We start from the raw sequence: 21,279 nt of genomic DNA, 5'->3' as shown, positions 1-21,279 counted from the left end.
ACCCAATAGAGCACCTTTGGGATGAATTAGAGTGAAGACTGCGAGCCAGGCCTTCTCGTCCAACATCAGTGTCTGACCTCACAAATGCGCTTCTAGAAGAATGGTCAAAAATTCCCATAAACACACTCCTAAACCTTGTGGAAAGCCTTCCCAGAAGCGTTGAAGCTGTTATAGCTGCAAAGGGTGGGCCGACATCATATTAAACCCTATGGATTAAGAATGGGATGTCACTTAAGTTCATATGCGTCTAAAGGCAGATGAGCGAATACTTTTGGCAATATAGTGTATATATATATATATATATATATATATATATATATATATATATATATAATATATATGTAACGATGCTGGCAACAGGCAGACGAATAGATGATGATGATGTGAAGAACCCAAGTGCAGTTTATTTACATGAGTGAAATCCAAAAACCTTAAATCCAAACGTGAACAAAACAAACATGGACTGGACTGGACTGGACTGGACTGGACTGGACTGGACTGGACTTGACACAAACAATACCTGACAATGGACAATGGCAAACAAGAGGGTTAAATACTTGGACAATGGAGAACACATGACAATGAAAACCAATGAACACTTAGAACTCTAAACAGGATAACAAGACTGCTCACAACCTAATGAAACAATGAACCAATGAGGGCAAGACACAAGGACATGGGAAACACATGACAAGGTCACATGACAAGGAAACAGGAACTAACATAAAATATATATATTTGATCAAGTTTTAAAATATTATCTTTAAGGGAGAAAAAGCATGGACTCTGTGGGAATGTGAAATTCTCGATTAATTAATACAAATGATGTGATGAGAGATGGTCGTTTGTTTTTATGTCTGTTTATTAGATTTCATTTGAACTGATGCTGAACCCTTACAGCTGCTGAGGACACCATGTAATTTGTAATATTAAAACCAAAATCTAAAATAGAGAAAGCAATGTTAATGGCAGTTATGCATTTGCTTTTTCACCCACACTCACAGCAGTATGAAAGTAATTACTTTTCCTTAGGTTGTTTGAATAGAAACTGATAAACATCTGTGTTTTGACCCCACTCTCTTAATCACACATTGAACGATTCCAGCCAGGTGTGTGATTTCAGGCAACACACACACACACACACACACACACACACACATTTAACAATAGTATGAGTTGTGTGTTTCTACTTTAACAAGGGTGAGCTCACTGCAGTCCTTTGCATTTTGAAACATATGTCATGCTTTTAAGCATCTATCCACTTGATGAGATGAATTTTCTCTCTCTCTCTCTCTCTCTCTCTCTCTCTCTCTCTCTCTCTCTCTCTCTCTCTTTCTCTCTGCCCTTTTTCATCTTTTCTTTTCGACTTCTTATCCCAGACAACTTGAGTAAAAAAGTGCTCTGTTCCAGGCAGAAAATAGAGTGAGCGTTACATAATCAATCTTCTAGAGAAGTTTTCAAAAGTCATAATATTGAGAGGAGATGTCAGCCGAGCCATTAGAGTGATTCATTCCTACCGCCCTACATTTACAGTCCCTACAAGAGAAACACTGCTTCCCTCTTTGTGCCTCTGACACAATTTCCTCTCCACATTCTGGGGGGGGGGGGGGGGAGAAACAAATTAGTTTCTTGTATTTTCCTGGGCAAACACAAAACATCCTATTTATTTATTTATTTATTTTTGCAATCATTTCAGTAAAAGGGTATTATGTAAAAAAATAAATAATAAAAAGTAAAAAAAAAAAAATAAAAAAAAAAACACTAATTAAATCCCAATAACCCCATCCATTTTTCAATTCAATGGCAGAGGATAGTGACTCACTTTGAAGATTAACCCTTTAGGTGAAGATGTTCTTAATAATTTCCTGTTTCAATGGATGCCCAAAATTAAAGACTTATAAAAAAAGAAAAGTTTTTTTTATTTTCTTAAAAAGAGGTTCAATTGTTTGGTCTAATTTTAAAGACTTTCCCTTTTTTTTTTTTTTTTTTTTTTTTATGATATAGATTTTGATCAATTATGAGACCCTCAGCCTAAGAAACTGCTGAAAGATCATAAAAAAAACTTGAGCCAAAAATTGGCTCTTATTTTTCTGATTTGACATCATACAGTATATCGCAGGGTGCAAATAAGGTAGCTCCAATGATATATATATATATATATATATATATATATATATATATATATACATAGAACTGGATCACTGACACAACAATAAACTGCCAGCAGGAAGGGAAGCCACCCGAAGTGTTCGAGTGGCCATCTTGGTGTGCCCCAACTGCCATAGAGCTTCAATGACTGACAGCTGATAACGCTGCCCTTTCACCATCTCCAATCTCCAGATACAACGCATTTCGCCCTCTAGTGACAATTATGATTAATGTTTAATTTGCTTGTTATGGATTATATTTGTTAAGAGGTTGAAGATATAAACCGGTTGGGATGTCAGAGCATTCAGTGCAGCACAATGATCACCAAGGGATGTGGCAAAACTCTCCACAAGTTGTAATGTAAGTTTGAAAAGCTTTAATATCTGCTTGTTTTAGGGTGACAACACGTCCTTTCCCTCGGAGGGTTCGTAAAAAAGTCAGACCAGGATTTCTCGCCAAAAATGCCTGGGATTTGCCTGTTTTCCTATTGAAGTGCTCTCTGCAGTCATACATAGAACATGTCGTATATTCTGTGTGTGTTTGCCATTTAAACCTAGCATATCAGTATAACAATCTTTGCTTTGCTTGTCTCTTTCCCTCTCTGCGTGCCTGCTGCGTGTGTGTTATAGAGAGATAGTGAGAGAGAGAGAGAATACGTGCTCTCAGGCAAGTGACTGCGAGGGACTTTTTAACGAAATGTGAGGTGAAACTAACTCTTAAGCGAACACTTTCATGTTCACAATAAATATCTCTGAAAATTTCTGCTTGCATCTTACCTCAGTTTCATATGAATGTTGAATGCATTCTCTGTTACATGATGTTGTCTTCAGACCATCATATTTTTTTTAGATTAGTATTTTTCCACCATGGAAGTAAGGTAACATTATTTGCATAGGTGAGTTAAGAGTTAACCAGGTTGATAACAGCCAAAACTGATAAGCATTGCTAACTTTCTGGCTCAAACTGAAACAATCTGAAAGTAATATTTAGATGTTGATATTTTTTATAGCATGCCTAGCTGAAAAAAAAAAAAAGCTAAAACTTGCTAAAGCTAGCCAGCAAACATGAGCAAGCTAGCAAGCCACCAAGCCAATACTAACCAAACTTTCAATTATGCACTAGCAAAATTTCTAGCCTTAGCTAACAAAGCATAAACTTTCCTCCATTATTGATTTTGGTGGAGCTTAGGGTAGTGCTACATTCTGCAAGTTTATGGGTACAGTATATTCTCTGCTACATGATGTTATCCTCAGACCATCATATGAATGTTGACATCAAGTCATCACTTCTTTATTCTCTGTTACATGATGTTATCCTCAGACCATCATATGAATGTTGACCTCAAGTCATCACTTCTTTATTCTCTGTTACATGATGTTGTCCTCAGACCATCATATGAATGTTGACATCAAGTCATCACTTCTTTATTCTCTGTTACATGATGTTATCCTCAGACCATCATATGAATGTTGACCTCAAGTCATCACTGCTGTATTGTCTGTTACATGATGTAGTCCTCAGACCATTGTATCAATGTTGCCCTCAAGTCATCACTGCTTCATTCTCTGTTACATGATGTTGACCTCAAGTCATCACTGCTTTATTCTCTGTTACATGATGTTGTCCTCAGACCATCATATGAATGTTGACCTCAAGTCATCACTGCTTTATTCTCTGTTACATGATGTAGTCCTCAGACCATCGTATCAATGTTGCCCTGAAGTCATCACTGCTTTATTCTCTGTTACATGATGTTGTCCTTAGACCATCATATGAATGTTGACCTCAAGTCATCACTGCTTCATTCTCTGTTACATGATGTTGACCTCAAGTCATCACTGCTTTATTCTCTGTTACATGATGTTGTCCTCAGACCATAATTTCAATGTTGACCTCAAGTCATCACTGCTTTATTCTCTGTTACATGATGTTGTCCTCATACCATCATTTCTGTGTTGACCTTAAGTCATCACTGCTTTATTGCTGTCGATGTAGTTACACTAGGGGTCCCTATACAAAACGCCACAACTAGCTGAACTGTGTTACGTGGACTGTCGGTGCGAGATGGGCAAACAATTGTGGCCAGTACACCCGGCCGTCACTTAACCTCCCCCAACGCTCCAACGAGCGTCGTACGGTCCCCCACACCTCGGGGACAAGTCGACTGCCCAAAATGGGGACAGGCCGCCCCAGCCGTGGACTCTCCTCTTCTTTTCTTCCCAAAAAAGAGTGGAAATCGTTCAGCTGGGGGCCATAAGCATCCACGAATTCACCTGCCACAGGGCTATGGAGGAAGGACATCCATGGTCCACGGTCTCGGTCTCAGCTGGGGGGTAAAAAGCGCACATGTCCCCCTCCAGGAGGGGAAAGGTGCTGTACGCAAGCGGTACACCTGGCCAGTTGTCTTACCTACTTACCTGTTCTTACCTGACAACACACGGGATGAAACTGGCTCAACCCGGAGATTGTAGAATCTCGCGAAGGTACTGGGTGTTGCCCAGCCCGCTGCTCTACAGATGTCTGCTGAAGAGGCGCCATTGGTCGGGGCCCAGGAGGCCGCCACACTTCTGGTGGAGTGTGCTTGAAGCCCCAAGGGGGGCAGCACGTCCTGGGCATGGTATGCCAAAGCGATGGCATCAATGACCCAGTGGGCGATCCTCTGTTTGGAGACAGCGCTCCCTTTCCGCTGTCCTCCGAAGCAGACAAAGAGCTGCTCAGAGCATCTAAGGCTCTGCGTGTGATCCAAGTAGATGTGAAAAGCACGCACCAAACACAGCAATGACAAGGCTGGGTCTGCCTCCTCCTAGGGCAGCTTCGCTTGCAGGTTCACCACCTGATCCCTAAAGGGGGTCTTGAGAACCTTGGGCACATAGCCCGGTCAGGGTCTCAGGATCATGTGAGAGTATGCCGGACCGAACTCCAGGCAGGTGTCACTGACAGAGAACACCTGCAGGTCCCCAACTTCTTGATGGATGTGAGCGCAGTAAGGAGGGCAGTCTCCAATGGGAGCGCTTTTAGCTCAACTGACTCTAGGGGCTCAAACGGGGCTCTCCGCAGGCCCCGCAGGACCACGGAGAGATCCCATGAGGGAATGAGCCGTGGTCTGGGAGGATTCAGCCTCCTCGCGCCTCTAACGAACCTGATGATCAGGTCGCGAACCAATCTTGATGCCGGATGCTAGCCAAAATATGTTTCTGCATCAGCATCTTGAACAGGAGTCTGTGCAAGGCCTGGTTCAGTACTCGCAGGTCCAAGATTGGCCGCAACCCACCGCCTTTCTTTGGTACAATGAAGTAGGGGCTGTAGAACCCCTTCTTCATCTCAGCTGGAGGGACAGGCTCTATCGTGTCCCTCCGCAGAAGGGTCGTGACCTCCGCACACAGGGCAGCGGTGTTCTCACCCTCCACTGAGGTGAAACGGATGCCGCTGAACCTGGGCGGGTGAACTGAGTCGCATAGCCGAGTCGAATGGTCCTGGCCAGCCACGCCTCCAATCTCTGGGCGAGGGGTCCAAGGGGACATCCACATCTGACATACATGCAGGTGGGGCCTCGCGGCAGGGCGGAGCAGGAGGCACCATGTCGAGGGGGCTCGGATCCCTAGCTCGTGGCTGTGCTGAGTCTGGGGACATCGAAGCACTTACCTCACTCCGGGTACCCACCATATGGACCAGTCAGTGACAGGGGAGGAGGGGAACCATCCTCGTGATCCGTCACAACTGCCTGGGTGTGTGTGTGCCGCAGCTGGGCGTGCGGGGGGGGCCTTCTCCGCAGCATTCACGACAGGCACGTCATCCGGCGATCATGATAGCCACGGCCGTAAACACCGGGTGTGTGACCAAGGGAATGAGGAAACCGCTTTTTTTTAAATGTGGGTACTGCAGCCCCGCAGGCATGTGGCAAAATCAAAAGATTCTCCTCCTGGCCCTCCATCGGGGGATGGAGTGATCTGTTCACCACCTCCAGGCCTGTAGCGAGTCTCCACGTCTCTGAGTCGCCTGTCTCAGGGGCACTTAGAAGCCTTCCTAGGGTTCTTGGTGGCGGGCCATGAGTGTCTGCTTTCTGCAGGGGGCAGGGGGCAGGATGGCCTCCGTCTGCTTAACCGGCGAGAACTGCTGGGCAAAGTCCTCAACGGTGTTGCAGAATAGGCCAACTTGGGAGATGGGGGCATCAAGGAACCGTACCTTGTCAGCCTCCCTCATCTCGTCCAAGTTGGGCCATAGGTGGCACTCCTGGACCACCAAGGTGGACATCGCCTGCCCAAGAGTCCGCACCGTGACCTTCGTCACCCGGAGGGTGAGATCAGTCGCTGAGTGCAGCTCCTGCATCAGTCCCGGGTCAGAATTACCCTTGCGCAGTTCTCTCAGCGCCTTGGCTTTGTGCACCTGCAGGAGAGCCATGGCATGCAGGGCAGAGGTGGCCTGTCCAGCGGCACTGCAAACCTTAGTCACCAGTGATGACGTGAACTTACAGGCCCTGGATGGGAGCCTCGGACAGTTCCGCCAGGTGGTGGCGTTTTGCGGGCACAGGTGCACCGCAACCGCCTTGCCCACCTGGGGAATCGCCGAGTACCCCCTGGCAGCCCCACCATCGAGGGTAGTGAGAGCGGAGGAGCTCAGAGATCGGGTATGGGCAGTGAAAGGTGCCTGCCATGATTTTCTGAGCTCCTCATGCACCTCCGGGAAGAATAGGACCGGGGCAGGGCGTGGCCGTGAGCAGCGCTCCGAGCCCAGGAACCAATCAACAAGCCGTGAGGGTTCAGGGCAGGGTGGAGGATTCCAATCCAGCCTGACACTGGCAGCCGCCCGGGCAAGCATGGCCGCCAGCTCCGCGTCGGCCTCAGACTGGGCGACCGCACCCAAAGGTAAGAGCCCAGCCGAGTTCGCGGCATCAGACTGGATCAGCCCACTCTCCAATGCTGCGATCGAGAGCTCATCCTCTTCGTGAGCCCCGAATGAGACCGCAAACTCACCCTGAGGTGAGCCGCTGGTCTCATCCGTGAACTCGACCGGGGCAAACGAGCGTACTGGGGAATGGGAGGTCCATGGGGGGGTTACCCGGCAGAACGGCTCCCATTGGGGTCCCCCAAATCGCCCCAAGCACTAACTGATGTGGCCTCATACCCGTAGGTAGAAGGACTGGGGCGGGGAGCGGCTGGAGTGGCTTTTCCCTTTAAGAAGGAAAGCCGCGACCGCAACATTGCCATGGTCACGCTCTCGCATGAGCCATCCACGAACGCTGTCTCAGCGTGTCTGAGCCCAGACACACGAGGCAGCGATCGTGACCATCAGAGGCAGGGAGGTAACGACTGCAACCAGGAAATATACACAGACGGAAAGGCATCTTTAAAAAGATGCTCTCCATCAGTGCCAATCTTTTAGAGAAAATATACTCTTTTATTTGCAAGAATATATACACTTTTAGGCTGTCGAAGCGCCCAGGGGCGTTCTCTGCACTCAATCAGTGCACAAGGGGGAGAAACCGCTGTAATGCGCCGTAAATCCAACAGCATGCAGAGGTGAATGGACCGGGAGAGGAATTCAGCTGGCTGAAACACAACCGCTCAGCTCCGAAGAAAAAATCTGAATGAGTGGTTGCGAGCCAGCTCTTTTTATACCCGTATGTCCGGGGGAGTGGCATGCAAATTCCACTTGCCAATTCCCATTGGCCTTTTCTCAAATATCAGAGTGTTTGGGGCTCCCAAGAACAACCCCTAGTGTCACTATATCGACACAACGTCGAGTGAGTGACAGATAGGGAATTGCACAGTTGTCTGCAGCAGTTGTCATGTAATGAGATAGAAGGATGCGGCAGCACATATTCTTTGCAATTGCTATAATGAAAATACTTCATACTATTAATTCTTCAAGAACCAAAGAAATCAAATTATTAGGCCAAACACAGTATCATAATAACAACATAATATCAAGTCATACTGTACCTGATTCAGATTCAGATTTTTAAGCACCGTAGTTTTTGTGCTTTGAAATACATGAATAAGGGATCTGCTCTATGATATGTTCATATCATCGAAATAGTTCCGTAACGAATGAAGAAAAATACTGCATCCAAAAATTATTCAGTCATATAAATCATGTGCTTGTAGTTACAGGAGAACTTATCTTATCTCACACCATGTTGTTATAAACATGCTGTTGCAGTGTTTTCAAGTCAAATGGGCATTTTTATTTTCATTGTTAATGAGAACCTAATGTGCTTGCAAAAATGTGTCATCTATGAATTATTCTTCATCTTTGTAGATGTTAAGGCATTAATATGTCTTCAAAAGAAGAGGCCAATGTTCACAGTGTGAAGTGTGGGCCATATAACATCCAAGTGAAAAGTTTGAACACTTTAATGGAGGACGACAAGGTTTCTGATGAGGTAAACTAATATCCTTTTAGTACATGGCTATGTAAATTCTTTTAACACTAATATTCCACCCCCATCCCGTCCACATGCCCTACCACCAAACACCAAATCAATCTGCTTCACTTCAGCATGGAGATCGATAGGCTTACAGTTCCTTGTTGAAAATGCATTTCTATCCAATGTAGGTGCATACTGTAACTGTTATCCAGTTTTACCCTTCTGGGTTGTCATAAATTTGATTTATCATTGCAAAAATAGGGAAGTACTCTGCATGATTAAATTTTTGCATCATGCAGTGCATTTGGCGTTGTTATAAATTAGTTTGAGGTGCTGTTTGAAACAATATGTTTAATCATGCACCCCGACAGTCAAAACTACGGGTGTGTCAAGTTCAATCTTGGGACACCTCGGTAAAAACTTATCCTGTGCAACTTATCCTTTTCTATTAAATGTATTACTACTCCTGTGCAAACAGGGCTTTTGGATTCTCTTTGATTTCTAGATTTAGGATTGATTGTTGCATGTTCACAAATACTAACTGATTTGTCCTGGGGCATAGGAAGAACATACATGTATCTGAGTTCTAATAAAGGGGTGACATTCCCTTTTAATTGACTGAAAGGTTTAGCTAGTAATTACATTTTTGTAGACTGTCCCACATTGCAAACGAGTAACCTTGACATGAGTTCTGACATATTTTTGAACAGAAGGGACAGTTATGGCCATGTTGGAGGCCATAAGGAAACCTATGGCCAGTTGCAGTGAGGAAGAGATGAAGGAGGAGGACAAGGATGGAAGAGAAGCATGAGCAACACAATGAAGAAAGAGATCGGGAAGATGAGAGAGTGGAGGAGAAAGAAAGGAAAGTGTACAAAGTGTTAAGAAAGACTAACAGCGCAAGGAAAGACTTACCTGGTAGATGAAGAAGAGTTGAGGAGGAGGGTCAAAGGAGAAAACATGTCCACAAACATGTTCCGAATGTTGGTAAGGGTTTGTGTTTATATTATATGCATACATTTTAAGTATAAAAGCACAAAAACAGGCATAAGATTTAATTGCAAATTAAAATAGTTCCAAGACTGCCAATCTGTAAGAAGCATAAATGTCTTTGCTGTTTTTTAGATGCAAAGCATCCCATCTTGAAGTATGAGTGACGGCAATGTCACTCACTCCACTCACTCACTCACTCACTCACAGTTAGCCACTCTGCCACTCATAGCTGTTCACAGGCATGGCACATGATTCATATTTAGAAAGCCTGCTCTCATGCTTTGCATCTGTGACACTGTACTTATTCGTACATAGGTTGGCAAAAAAGATGTTACACCCAATGTGCTGCAGCAGCCTAGAAAGGCAAAGACAAAGATGACAATATTCAGCACCTTAACAGAGGGAGAGGTGGAAGACATTGCCAAGGGGTTTGGCATGGCACTGGCCAAACATGTGCCAAAAGAGAAACTACTTGCTGGGATACCCAAGGAGGACATCCCAGCAACACTGTAAGTGTGTCTGTGTAAGCTCTCTCTCTCTCTCTTACACACACACACACACACACAAATAAACTTTTGGTATCATGTCTTAGAAGATCTTGATTGCTTCACCTTTTTTTCTTTTTATTTAATTTTTTTTTTCATGAGAAAAAAGACCATACCGTATGCCAGTGGTGCCCAAACATTTTGGACACAAGGCACATCAAAAGTCAAACCAGAATCTCAAGGCACACCAACTTATTGTCACTGTAATCAATCAAACCATCACATATTGGTGGAAGTTAAAGGTCAATGGTTGGTGCCATATAAAATTGCCATACACGATTAGAAAAGGCCCTAAGGAATAATTTGAGATGCAACACTATATCAATATTTTCTTCCTATTAATTGAACATCCTGTTCAACTCTGTTTTAGTATGATGACCTCCTCTGTGCTGGAAACTGTCAGAGGAAGGCTTTATCAATGGGAAAATGACAAAATGCTTAGGGATGAAATATTATACCTACTGCCTATTATAGAATTTTGTTTTTAAGTAATAAGTTAATTTAAAATGTCAGTAATGTAAACATATTTACTAAATAGATGTACCCTTTCCCCAGACAATGTAGACATCCTTATCTTTTTGAAAAAGAATTTGTTATAAGCTCAGGTCTGCTTTGCTTGAATATTTTAGATATTTTAAGATTTTATATAAAAATTGGACATGTTGAATGTTGTTTTCATTTAAGACCATGGGCAAAAGTTCCTTTCTTTAAGTGTTTTACAGAATAAATGGAAAGCAAAGTTATATTTGCCTCCCCTGTTTTCTTTTTTTTTATTTTTTATTTTTTTGAGGATCCGAAAAATGGTCCGATCTGTGACTCAAAACCGTGATAGGATCTGAACTGTGAGTTCGGATGCTATCGCAGTTTTGAGATGGGTGATCCATTGCACCCTTAATCGCTACTTGCTGGTTCCTGACTATATATTTAATGCTACGCTACACTAACTCCAGATCACATACTCTAGTGGCTAGCGTTGCTGACCTCTGTGACCAAATTAGTTTAAAAGAAAATGCGGTAGCACCGTGGGTCTGGGCGGTTTCGTGATTTTCTTTTTTTTACCTTACAGTATAAATGTGGGGTACATTTACATATGTTCTTGAAGAGTTTGTTCTGTTGATGGAAAATAATATTTTTGGAGATGTCTTCACCCTTTGTAAAACTTAATAGTCCAAATGTGTGTTTTATTCCAATATTGCCAGTGTACAAACCTTTTCCAGCCTTTTGTCTAGTCCCAACAGGGCTGTGATGCAAGGGACTAACAATCCCATTTTCTGATATCTAACACACATCTGATTTGATAGCAGCTCTGGTATTGACAGAATACTAAAAGAGGACACATACATGACCCACCATTGAGGTGACTGTATAGTTACCAGGATTGGGGAGTAACGGAATACATGTAACTGGATTACGTATTTAAAATGCAAAATATAAGTAACTGTATTCCACTACAGTTACATTTTAAATCATTGGTAATTAGAATACAGTTACATTCAAAAAGTATTTTGATTACTGAAGAGATTACTTTGCATTTTATTGTCATTTGTTTCATTTAATATTTAGTCCTTTCAGATGGAAAACATTTATACATATAAATGATGCGATCCAAAGTGCATTTGAACAGCGGTGAAACACTTTCTTATGATGTGTTACATTCATACGAGCAGACAGAGAAGTAAGTTTGAAGTAAGTTTGGAGCAGAAGAAATAGAAATAAACCTTGTGTAAATTGTCAGCTTTACGCTAAGCTAAAATGCTATTTCTAGCCATTTTCCATGCACGTTACCAGGCATGATCATAATTGGTTTTTATCAAGAAAATTCACGTTAGATAATCATTTCTTTTTTTCTAGTAAGACCTATGATATTAGGGCAAAAATTATATTCTTGATAATTTTTTTTTATTGTTTTCCTGTAAAAAAATATCTAAAAATCAAGATCAGTTTGATTTATCTTGTTTCAGAAGCAACACTGCATAAGATATTTAGGTTTTTCAGAGAATGTATTTTTAATATGTATTTTGTCTAACTGTACTGGCAGAGTTTTTATAATCAAAACAAGTGAAAAAAAATCTACCAGTGCTGAAGAAGTATTTAGAATACATTACTGACCTTGAATAATCTAATGGAATATGTTACAAATTAGATTTAACAGCATGTATTCTGTAATCGGTAGTGGAATACATTTCAAAAGTAACCCTCTCAATCCTGATAGTTACTCGGGTAACATGAACATTTTCATTTATTTGCAGGCGGAGCATTGAAAGAATGAAGATTAATGGGAAAAACCTTGGTCCTGAATCAGAGCTGGATTTGGTCACTCACCGCTTTGGGCCCACAGGCGGCTGATGTTTTCTTTTCCTTTTTAGAGGATTTTATGAAATGAACTCAGTACCCAGGAGGGACTCACATGCACTAAAATGCACGCACACATGTACTAACATGCACGCGTGACCAGCCCGGATTTGTAAACACAGAAAAGAAAAACTCATATTACAAAACACAGAGGGAGTGTCACTTGATTTGATTTGAATTTATTTAGCACATTTAGAAGAACAGGAGACAAAATACAAGCTTTTTTAATTCCTAGTAACTGCAGGACTCAAATAGATGTAGTGGAGTACAAATATAAAGTTTGATAAAATGGCAAAAATAAATAAATAAATAAATAGACTTGAGTAAAAGTACTTTGATTCTTTCAACCCTTAATTTTTGTATTATGTTTTGGACCACTGTTTGCTCTCTGTTTTCTTGACTTGATAGGAAAACTTGATGTGATATCTTTACTTGTCTCTGAGGCAATGTCTCTGTGAGTCTTTCTTTTCTATTTGTAAATAGTGGGCATATTTGACATGAGTTGTCCTCATCACAAAGTCTCTCAAATCTTTTAATGTTCAGATTTTCTTCTTTTATTTGCACTTCTAGTTCATTGACTTTATAGGCAATATCCTCAGGAATTCTCTCTCATGTCTGTAGAGTCTTCAGTATGTTTTCTGATAGTTGAACTAGGCCTATCTTTGTCTTCAATTTCATTTTGTATAGGCTCCACTAAATTGTTAATAGCATTTTCAGATTTTGTCTCACTTATCTCATTTATAAGTATCTTTGCAAGTAGTAGACAAGCAAACTTTTATGATATGAGAAAGTATAGCAGTCACATACATTTTCCAATCCCAATGCATGGTTTTGATACTACTCTGCCAAATAACCTTTCAGCCTCTAACTATTTTGAGGCTTTGCAGAAACCAATTTGTTGTTTGTTCTGTCCTCTTTTTGAAGGAAACATAGGTTCCCTATCTGTCACTCACTCAACGTTGTGTCAATGTAGTGACACTAGGGGTCACTCTTGGGAGCAGGAGACACCTCTGGTCTTTGATAAAAGGTCAATGAAATTGGCGAGTGGTATTTGCATGCCACTCCCCTTTGGAGCCGAACGGTCATGCTCACAGAGCTGAAAACTACTGTTCATTCACCTCTGCTGGATTTGACGACGCATTTCAGTGGCTTCTCCCCCCTCTGCACTGGTGCACTGCAGAGAATGCCCCTGGGCGCTTCGGCAGAAATAAAAGAGTATATTTCTCTAAAAGAGCAGCACACACGGAATGTTTTTTTAAAGACGCGTCTTTCTAAAGATGCTTTTCCGATTGTGTGTTATTCCTGGTTGCGCTTGTTATCTCTCACCTTCTGATGGTCACGATCACTGTCTTTCGTGTCTGGGCACTGCTCACGATGAGACAGTGTTCGTGGATGGTCATGTTCTCATTGCGAGGATATGTCCATGGTAACGTTGTGGTCGCGGCTCGCCTTTGTAAGAAAGCAAGCCACCCCAGAGGCTCCCCGCCTCGGTCCATTTACCCACGGGTATGAGGCCAGCGCGGCTAGTACTGGGGGCGATTTGGGGACCCCAGTGGGACCGCCTCCACCGGGTATCCCCCCACGGACCTCCCATTCCCCAACACGCTCATCTGCCCCGATCGGGCTTCCGGATGAGTCCACCGGCTCTTCTCACGGCGAGTTCGACCTCTTATTCAGAGTTCGCGAAAGTGATGAGCTCTCGAGCACAGCATTGGAGAGCGGGCTCGTCCAGTCAGAAGCCTTAGCTGGGCTCCTCCCTTCGGGGATGATTGCCCAGTCACAGGCTGACATGGAGATGACGACATGCTTTCCAGGGCGCCGCTCAAAGCCACGCCCCGCCCCCGTTCCTTTCTTCCCGGAAGTGCATGAAGAGCTGACAAGGTCACGGAAGGCACTTTTTACTGCCCGGTCCCGATCTTTTCAGCTTCCCCGCCCTCACTACCCTCGATGGTGGGGCGGCCAAGGGCTATTCGGCAATCCCCCGGTGGATAAAGGCGCTCGCGGTGCACCTATGCCCGCAGAGCGCCGCCACCAGGTGCGGGTGCCCAAAGCCCCCGTCCAAGGCCTGTAGGTTTACGTCGTCTCTGCCGGCAAAAGGCCTATGGTGCCGCTGGACAAGCTGCCTCCACCCTGCAAGCCATGGCTCTCCTGCAATTCCGCCAAGGCGCTAAAGGAACTGCATGAGGGTAGTTCTGCCCTGGGATTGATGCAGGAACTGCGCTCGGCAACCAACCTCGCTCTCCAAGCGATGGAGGTCACGGCACGGTTTCTTGGGCAGACGATGGCCACACTAGTGGTCCAGGAGCGCCACCTTTGGCTCAACCTGGTCGAGATGGGCGGGGCCGACAAGACACGATTCCTTGCTGCCCCCATTTCCCAGGTGGGCCTATTTGGCGACACCGTCGAGGACTTTGCCCAGCAGATTTCGATGGTGGAGCAGTAGACGGATGCTAGCCGGCATATCCTGCCCCGGCGCGGCTCAAGATCCCGCACCCTGTCTACTCATCACCAAGGGCGTCTCCCTGTGGTGACTGCACCAGCTCCGCCGCAGCCTGCCCCTTCGGCCCGGCCCCGGCATGGAGCCCACTGCAGGAAGCAGACGCCAACCGTCTCACGGCCACCCAGAACCCGTAAAAGGCTTCAAAGCGCCCTTGAGATGGGCGACCCAGGGACAATGAAACCCGCTGCTCTGGAGCTGGTAAGCAGATCTCTCCATCTTTTTGTAACCTTTTGCATTTAACTGCACTGCATGTCCAAGTGGCTGCAGTACTCAAGAGCTCAGCAAGAGCAGTTTCCTTGTTCCCTGGGTCACGTATCCGGTGTGCAGGGCCGTCATCACAACCACCGTCCACCACTCTATTTGGCAGGTTTGGCGCTCCAGCGGCGGTCTCCCGCCCCTGAGCGCCCAGCTGTGGCACAAATCTGCCCCCGATGTGACAGTCTCCATGGGTCACGAGGACAGGCCTCTTCCTCCCCCGTCCCAGGCTGTTCCGGGTGTGGTCACAAGGAGCCAGGTAAGTGCTTTGATGTCCTTAGACTTAGCATGGCCATGACGTGGTGTGGCACCTTGAGTTCTGCCCTGCCGTGAGGCCCCACCTGCCGGTACATCCGATGACACTGTCCCTTTGGTCCCCCTTGCGCGGAACTTGGACGTATGGCTTGCGTTTTCCAATCGGTCATGAGGGGGGCTGGTCCGGACTGTCCGACTCAGCTACACGATTCAGCGATGTCCACTTCACCTTGGTGAAGGACGAAAACGCTGCTACCTTGCGCGGAGATCGCTACCCTCCTACGGAAGGGCGTGATAGTACCTGTTCCTCCAGCCGAGATGAAGAAGGGTTTTTTCAGCCCCTACTTCATCATACCAAGAAAAGGCAGTGGGTTGCGGCCAATCTTGGACCTGTGAGTTTTGAACTAGGCTTTACACAGACTCCCGTTCAAAATGCTGATGCAAAAACACATTCTGGCGAGCGTCCGGCATCAAGATTGGTTCACTGCGGTAGACCTGAAGGATGCATACTTCCACGTCTCGATCCTTTCTCGACATAGACCCTTCCTGCGGTTTGCATTCGAGAGTCAGGCGTATCAGTACAAAGTCCTCCCTTTCGGCCTGTCCCTGTCTCCTCGCGTCTTTACGAAGGTCGCAGAGGCTGCCCTTGCCCCGTTAAGGGAGGTGGGCATTCGCATTCTCAACTATCTTGATGACTGGCTAATCCTAGCTCATTCTCAAGACATGTTGTGCGCACACAGGGACCTGGTGCTCTCACACCTCAGCCGACTAGGGCTTCGGGTCAACTGGGAAAAGAGCAAGCTCCTCCTGGTTCAGAGCATCTCTTTTCTCGGTTTGGAGTTGGACTCAGTCTCCTTGATGGCGCGCCTTATGAACGAGCGTGCCCAGTCGGTGCTGGCTTGTTTGAAGGCGTTCAAACTGAAAACCTGCTGTTCCACTGAAACTTTTTCAGAGGCTCCTGGGGCATATGGCATCCTCGGCGGTGGCCACCCCGCTCGGGTTGATGCATATGAGGCCGCTTCAGCACTGGCTCCAGACTTGAGTCCCGAGATGGGCATGGCGCCACGGGACACGTTGCGTGGTCATCACGCCAGTCTGTCACCGTCTTTTCAGCCCTTGGACCGACCTCTCATTTCTACGGGCAGGTGTTCCTCTAGAACTGGTCTCCAGGCGCGTCGTGGTCACAACAGATGCCTCCAAAACGGGCTGGGGTGCTTGCAACGGGCACACAGCCGCCGGCCTCTGGACGGGTCCGCGACTGCATTGGCACATCAACTGCCTTGTGTTGTTGGCAATTCTGCTCAACCTGCGGAGGTTACGGCCGTTGATCCAGGGCAAGCAGGTATTAGTTCAGACAGACAACACGACAACGGTAGCATATGTCAACTGCCACGGCAGTCTGCGCTCTCGTTGTATGTCACAACTCGCCCGCCGTCTCCTCCTCTGGAGTCAGCAGCACTTCAAGTCGCTGCAAGCCACTCACATCCCGGGCAACCTCAACACTACAGCGGACGCGCTGTCACGACAGATTACCCTCAGGGGAGAGTGGAGACTCCACCCTCAGATGGTCTAGCTGATTTGGAGTCGATTCAACAGGCACAGGTGCACCTGTTCACCTCCCAAGAATCCTCCCCACTGCCCGCTCTGGTACGCCCTGACCGAGGCCCCCCTCTACATAGATGCGCTGGCACACAGCTGGCCCCCTGGCATGTGCAAATATGCGTATCCCCCAGTGAGCCTGCTTACACACCTGCGGTGGTAGACATGATCACTCAGGTTAGGGCCCCCTCTACGAGGCGTATGCCTTTAAGTGGCGTCTGTTCACTAAGTGGTGTTCTTCCCATCGGGAAGACCCCAGGAGATGCGCAGTCAGATCAGTGCTTTCCTTCCTGCAGGAGAGGTTGGAAGGGAGGCTGTCCCCTTCCACCTTGAAGGTGTACGTTGCCGCCATAGCAGCACACCATGACGCAGTCGACGGTAAGTCCTTAGGGAAGCACGACCTGATCATCAGGTTCCTAAGAGGCACCAGGAGGCTGAATCCCTCCAGACCGAGCCTCGTTCCCTCATTGGACCTCTCTGTAGTTCTTCAGGGTCTACAGAGAGCCCCCTTTGAGCCTTTGCAGTCAGCCGAGCTTAAGGCACTCTCCTTGAAGACTACCTTCCTGACTGCGCTCACTTCCATCAGAGGGTAGATGACCTGCAAGCGTTCTCTGTCAGCAAAACGTGCCTGGAGTTCGGTCCAGGTTACTCTCACGTGATCCTGAGACCCTGACCGGGCTATGTGCCCAAGGTTCCCACCACCCCTTTAGGGACCAGGTGATGAACCTGCAAGCGCTGCCCCAGGAGGAGGCAGACCCAGCCCTGTCGTTGCTGTGTCCGGTGCGCGGTTTACGCATCTATTTGGATCGCACGCAGAGCTTAAGAATCTCTGAGCAGCTCTTTGTCTGCTTTGGTGCACAGTGGAAAGGAAGTGCTGTCTCCAAGCAGAGGATCGCCCACTGGCTCATTGACGCCATGACTATGGCATATGTCGCCTAGGACATGCCGCCCCCGGTAGGGCGACAAGCCCATTCTACCAGGGGTGTAGCGGCTCCCTGGGCCCTGGCCAGGGGTGCCTCTCTAACAGAAATTTGCAGAGCAGCAGGCTGGGCAACACCCAACACCTGTGCAAGGTTCTACAACCTCCGGGTGGAACCGGTTTCATCCCAGGTAGTGGCACGCAACACAAGCGGATAAGCCCAGGATAGCTGGCCGGGTGTATCGCTTGCACATAGCACTTTTCACCTCCCTTGGAGCTTAAGACGTGCGCCATTAATTCCCAGTAGTGTTCACAAACTTTGTTCCCTGGTTGACTTCCTCCGAGCCCTGTGGCAGTCGAGTTTTCGGAGAGACTCGCTGCCAGCCCAGTACACGCGCTAACTAAGAGCCCTGTTCTGGGGTAGGTGCTCCGCATGTGGCGGTTCCCTGTAAGGCTAACCCCATGCGATTGTATATCTTCCGCTAATTCGTTTCCCTGTTGGCAAACTGCGTCTTCCTTGGGCAGAGCCCCTCTGCCCCAGTCTCCATGTTTGTAGTAACTCCTCCCCCATTGGGCAGGATCTACCTTGAAGACTCTCCACATGGTTGGAAAGACCATGTGACATATTTTTCCACTTAAATATCCCCCCCTCTCTTTGGGCGAGGTGTGGTCTCCGCGGTGTCTTCCCCTTGGGAGGGACACCCCCCGACTAGACCTGGCGGCCCAGTCGGATAATCCCCCTTCTTTTTTAGGGAGTGGAAATAAAGAAGGGGAAAAGAGGCCATGACTGGGTTAAGCCTGTCTCTATCTTTTGGGTAGTCGATTTGTCCCCAAAAAGGGCCGTTTGACACTCATAAATATGTTGGGGGAGGTTACGTGTCAACCTGGTATGCTGGCTATGAGGCACACAGTAGTCTGCCCACCACACACCACCAGTTCACGTAACACAGTTCAGCCAATTGTTGCGTTTCTTATAGGGACCCTTAGTGTCACTACATCGACACAACGCTGAGTGAGTGACAGATAGGGAACATCATGGTTACTTGTGTAACCTCCGTTCCCTGATGGAGGGAACGAGACGTTGTGTCCCTCCTGCCACAGCGCTGAACTACCCGCTGAAATGGCCGGACCTTATATCGGCTCCTCAGCATAAAACCTTAATGAGTGGCTGCATACCAGCTCCTTTTATACCCATATGTCCGGGGGAGTGGCATGCAAATTCCACTCGCCAATTTTCATTGGCCTTTTATCAAAGACCAGAGGTGTCTCGGGCTCCCAAGAGTGACCCCTAGTGTCACTACATCGACACAACGTCTCATTCCCTCCATCAGGGAACGGAGGTTACACAAGTAACCATGACGCCTTACATCCTTTGGCCTTACGACTTCGGGGCATGCATGCTCCAGAGCGTTTGCATGTAAACAAGAAATATCCATCTTTCTGATTTTGCAGACTTGCAGAATTCACACTCCTAAAATGAGCATCTTTGGAGGTGTTTATGGTGGTGAATCTTGAATGAATTCATAAGCATCAGAATCATTTTCCAGAACATGGACTGTTATATCTGTCTTTTTGTTGTTTCCTTTAAATCTCTCCTCTTTGTATACAGTTGTCTTTATAAATTCCTCCATCTTGCAGGTTGTGGTGTACAAAACCTAGAAAGCAAAGGGAAACCAACAATTAGGCTAAAAACATCAATGATGTAAAGACATAAAAATGTATGATAATCTCAAGAAAGTAATGCACGTTGTGAGCTCAACCTGTATGGAGTAAAAGGAAAGATGGATGGCCTTAATAAAGAGGCCTTAATAACCTTAATAATAGACCTTCCAACCAACTGTACCTTATGTAAATAAAAATATGTGATGTCTAATTCGTATTACTGTCTATGCTTCCTATGCACTCCAAGCAGGGCACTGTATCTGGCACTGTTAGACGAACAGTATCACTTACTGCTGACTACTGGAAGTCTTTACCCTACTAGGTCTTATGGTACCCAATTGTAAGTCACTTTGAATGAAAGCATCAGCTAAATGACTAAATGTAAATGTAAAACAAACAGCAATACAATACTGGAAGCTAAAAATCTAAGTCTGCACTATGTAAAGAAATTCATGAGAATCTCAAATAATTATATGACATCCACAGCTTAATATAAGTTTACAGTACAATGAGAAATCCATGATGATCTCAACCAAACACCACATGTAGAAAAAAAAATATATATAATGTTCTGATGCTAAATGTACAATCAAACATAGGCTATTTGATTCAAACAGCAACACAAGGGTAGCCCCCACCCCAGAAATCCAACATTTAATTTTTCAATTCTGACACAATTACTGATACAAACCTCTTGATTTAAGGACTAACAGATTCTAACAGTATAATGCCAATTTTTCCATGTGCCAGTACGCAAAGTATCAGATATGATGGTCTGAGGACAACATCATGTAACAGAGAATAAAAAGGTGATGACTTGAGGTCAACACTGATATGATGGATTGAGGACATCATGTAACAGAGAATAAAGCAGTGATGACTTGAGGTCAACATTCATATGATGGTCTGAGGACAACATCATGTAACAGAGAATAAAGAAGTGATGACTTGAGGTCAACACTGATATGATGGATTGAGGACATCATGTAACAGAGAATAAAGCAGTGATGACTTGAGGTCAACATTCATATGATGGTCTGAGGACAACATCATTTAACAGAGAATGAAGCAGTGATGACTTGAGGTCAACATTGATATGATGGTCTGAGGAATACATCATGTAACAGAGAATAAAGCAGTGATGACTTGAGGTCAACATCATGTAACAGAGAATAAAGCAGTGACGACTTGAGGTCAACATTGATATGATGATCTGAGGTCAACATCATGTAACAGAGAATAAAGCAGTGATGACTTGAGGTCAACATTGATATGATGGTCTGAGGACAACATCATGTAACAGAGAATAAAGCAGTGATGACTTGAGGTCAACATTGAAATGATGGTCTGAGGACAACATCATGTAACAGAGAATAAAGCAGTGATGACTTGAGGTCAACATTGATATGATGGTCTGAGGACAACATCATGTAACAGAGAATAAAGCAGTGACGACTTGAGGTCAACATTGATATGATGGTCTGAGGACAACATCATGTAACAGAGAATAAAGCAGTGATGACCTGATGGTCTGTGGACAACATCATGTAACAGAGAATGAAGCAGTGATGACTTGAGGTCAACATTGATATGATGGTCTGAGGACAACATCATGTAACAGAGAATAAAGCAGTGACGACTTGAGGTCAACATTGATATGATGATCTGAGGTCAACATCATGTA

The 21,279-nt window shown here is 45.7% G+C and overlaps 1 protein-coding gene across 10 annotated transcripts; it reads left to right on the top strand.

Annotated features, from left to right (window-relative positions):
• The first annotated feature begins 2,289 nt into the window (after positions 1-2,289).
• LOC127450090 (uncharacterized) lies at positions 2,290-19,863 on the top strand. Of its 10 annotated transcripts, none has more exons than XR_007898910.1 (7): positions 2,290-2,508; positions 2,778-2,851; positions 8,407-8,530; positions 9,226-9,502; positions 9,824-10,017; positions 12,303-18,949; positions 19,274-19,858. XR_007898910.1 is itself a non-coding variant. In XM_051713854.1 (6 exons), exon 6 carries the CDS (start codon positions 15,848-15,850, stop codon positions 17,345-17,347), a length of 1,500 nt encoding a protein of 499 aa, XP_051569814.1. In that variant the 5' UTR covers positions 2,290-2,508; positions 2,778-2,846; positions 8,407-8,530; positions 9,226-9,502; positions 9,824-10,017; positions 12,303-15,847; the 3' UTR covers positions 17,348-19,863. The 10 variants fall into 10 exon arrangements, 8 of the variants coding, with proteins under 8 accessions (XP_051569814.1, XP_051569805.1, XP_051569868.1 ...); XR_007898909.1 differs by having other exon boundaries at positions 12,303-18,971; XM_051713854.1 differs by having other exon boundaries at positions 2,778-2,846; positions 12,303-19,863.
• Positions 19,864-21,279: the final 1,416 nt, after the last annotated feature.

This window comes from Myxocyprinus asiaticus, chromosome 2, assembly GCF_019703515.2.
Source record: "Myxocyprinus asiaticus isolate MX2 ecotype Aquarium Trade chromosome 2, UBuf_Myxa_2, whole genome shotgun sequence".
In the NCBI taxonomy this organism is placed as follows: domain Eukaryota; kingdom Metazoa; phylum Chordata; class Actinopteri; order Cypriniformes; family Catostomidae; genus Myxocyprinus; species Myxocyprinus asiaticus.
Note: the sequence above shows the minus strand (reverse complement) of the source record. Positions and strands in the feature narration are given on the sequence as shown.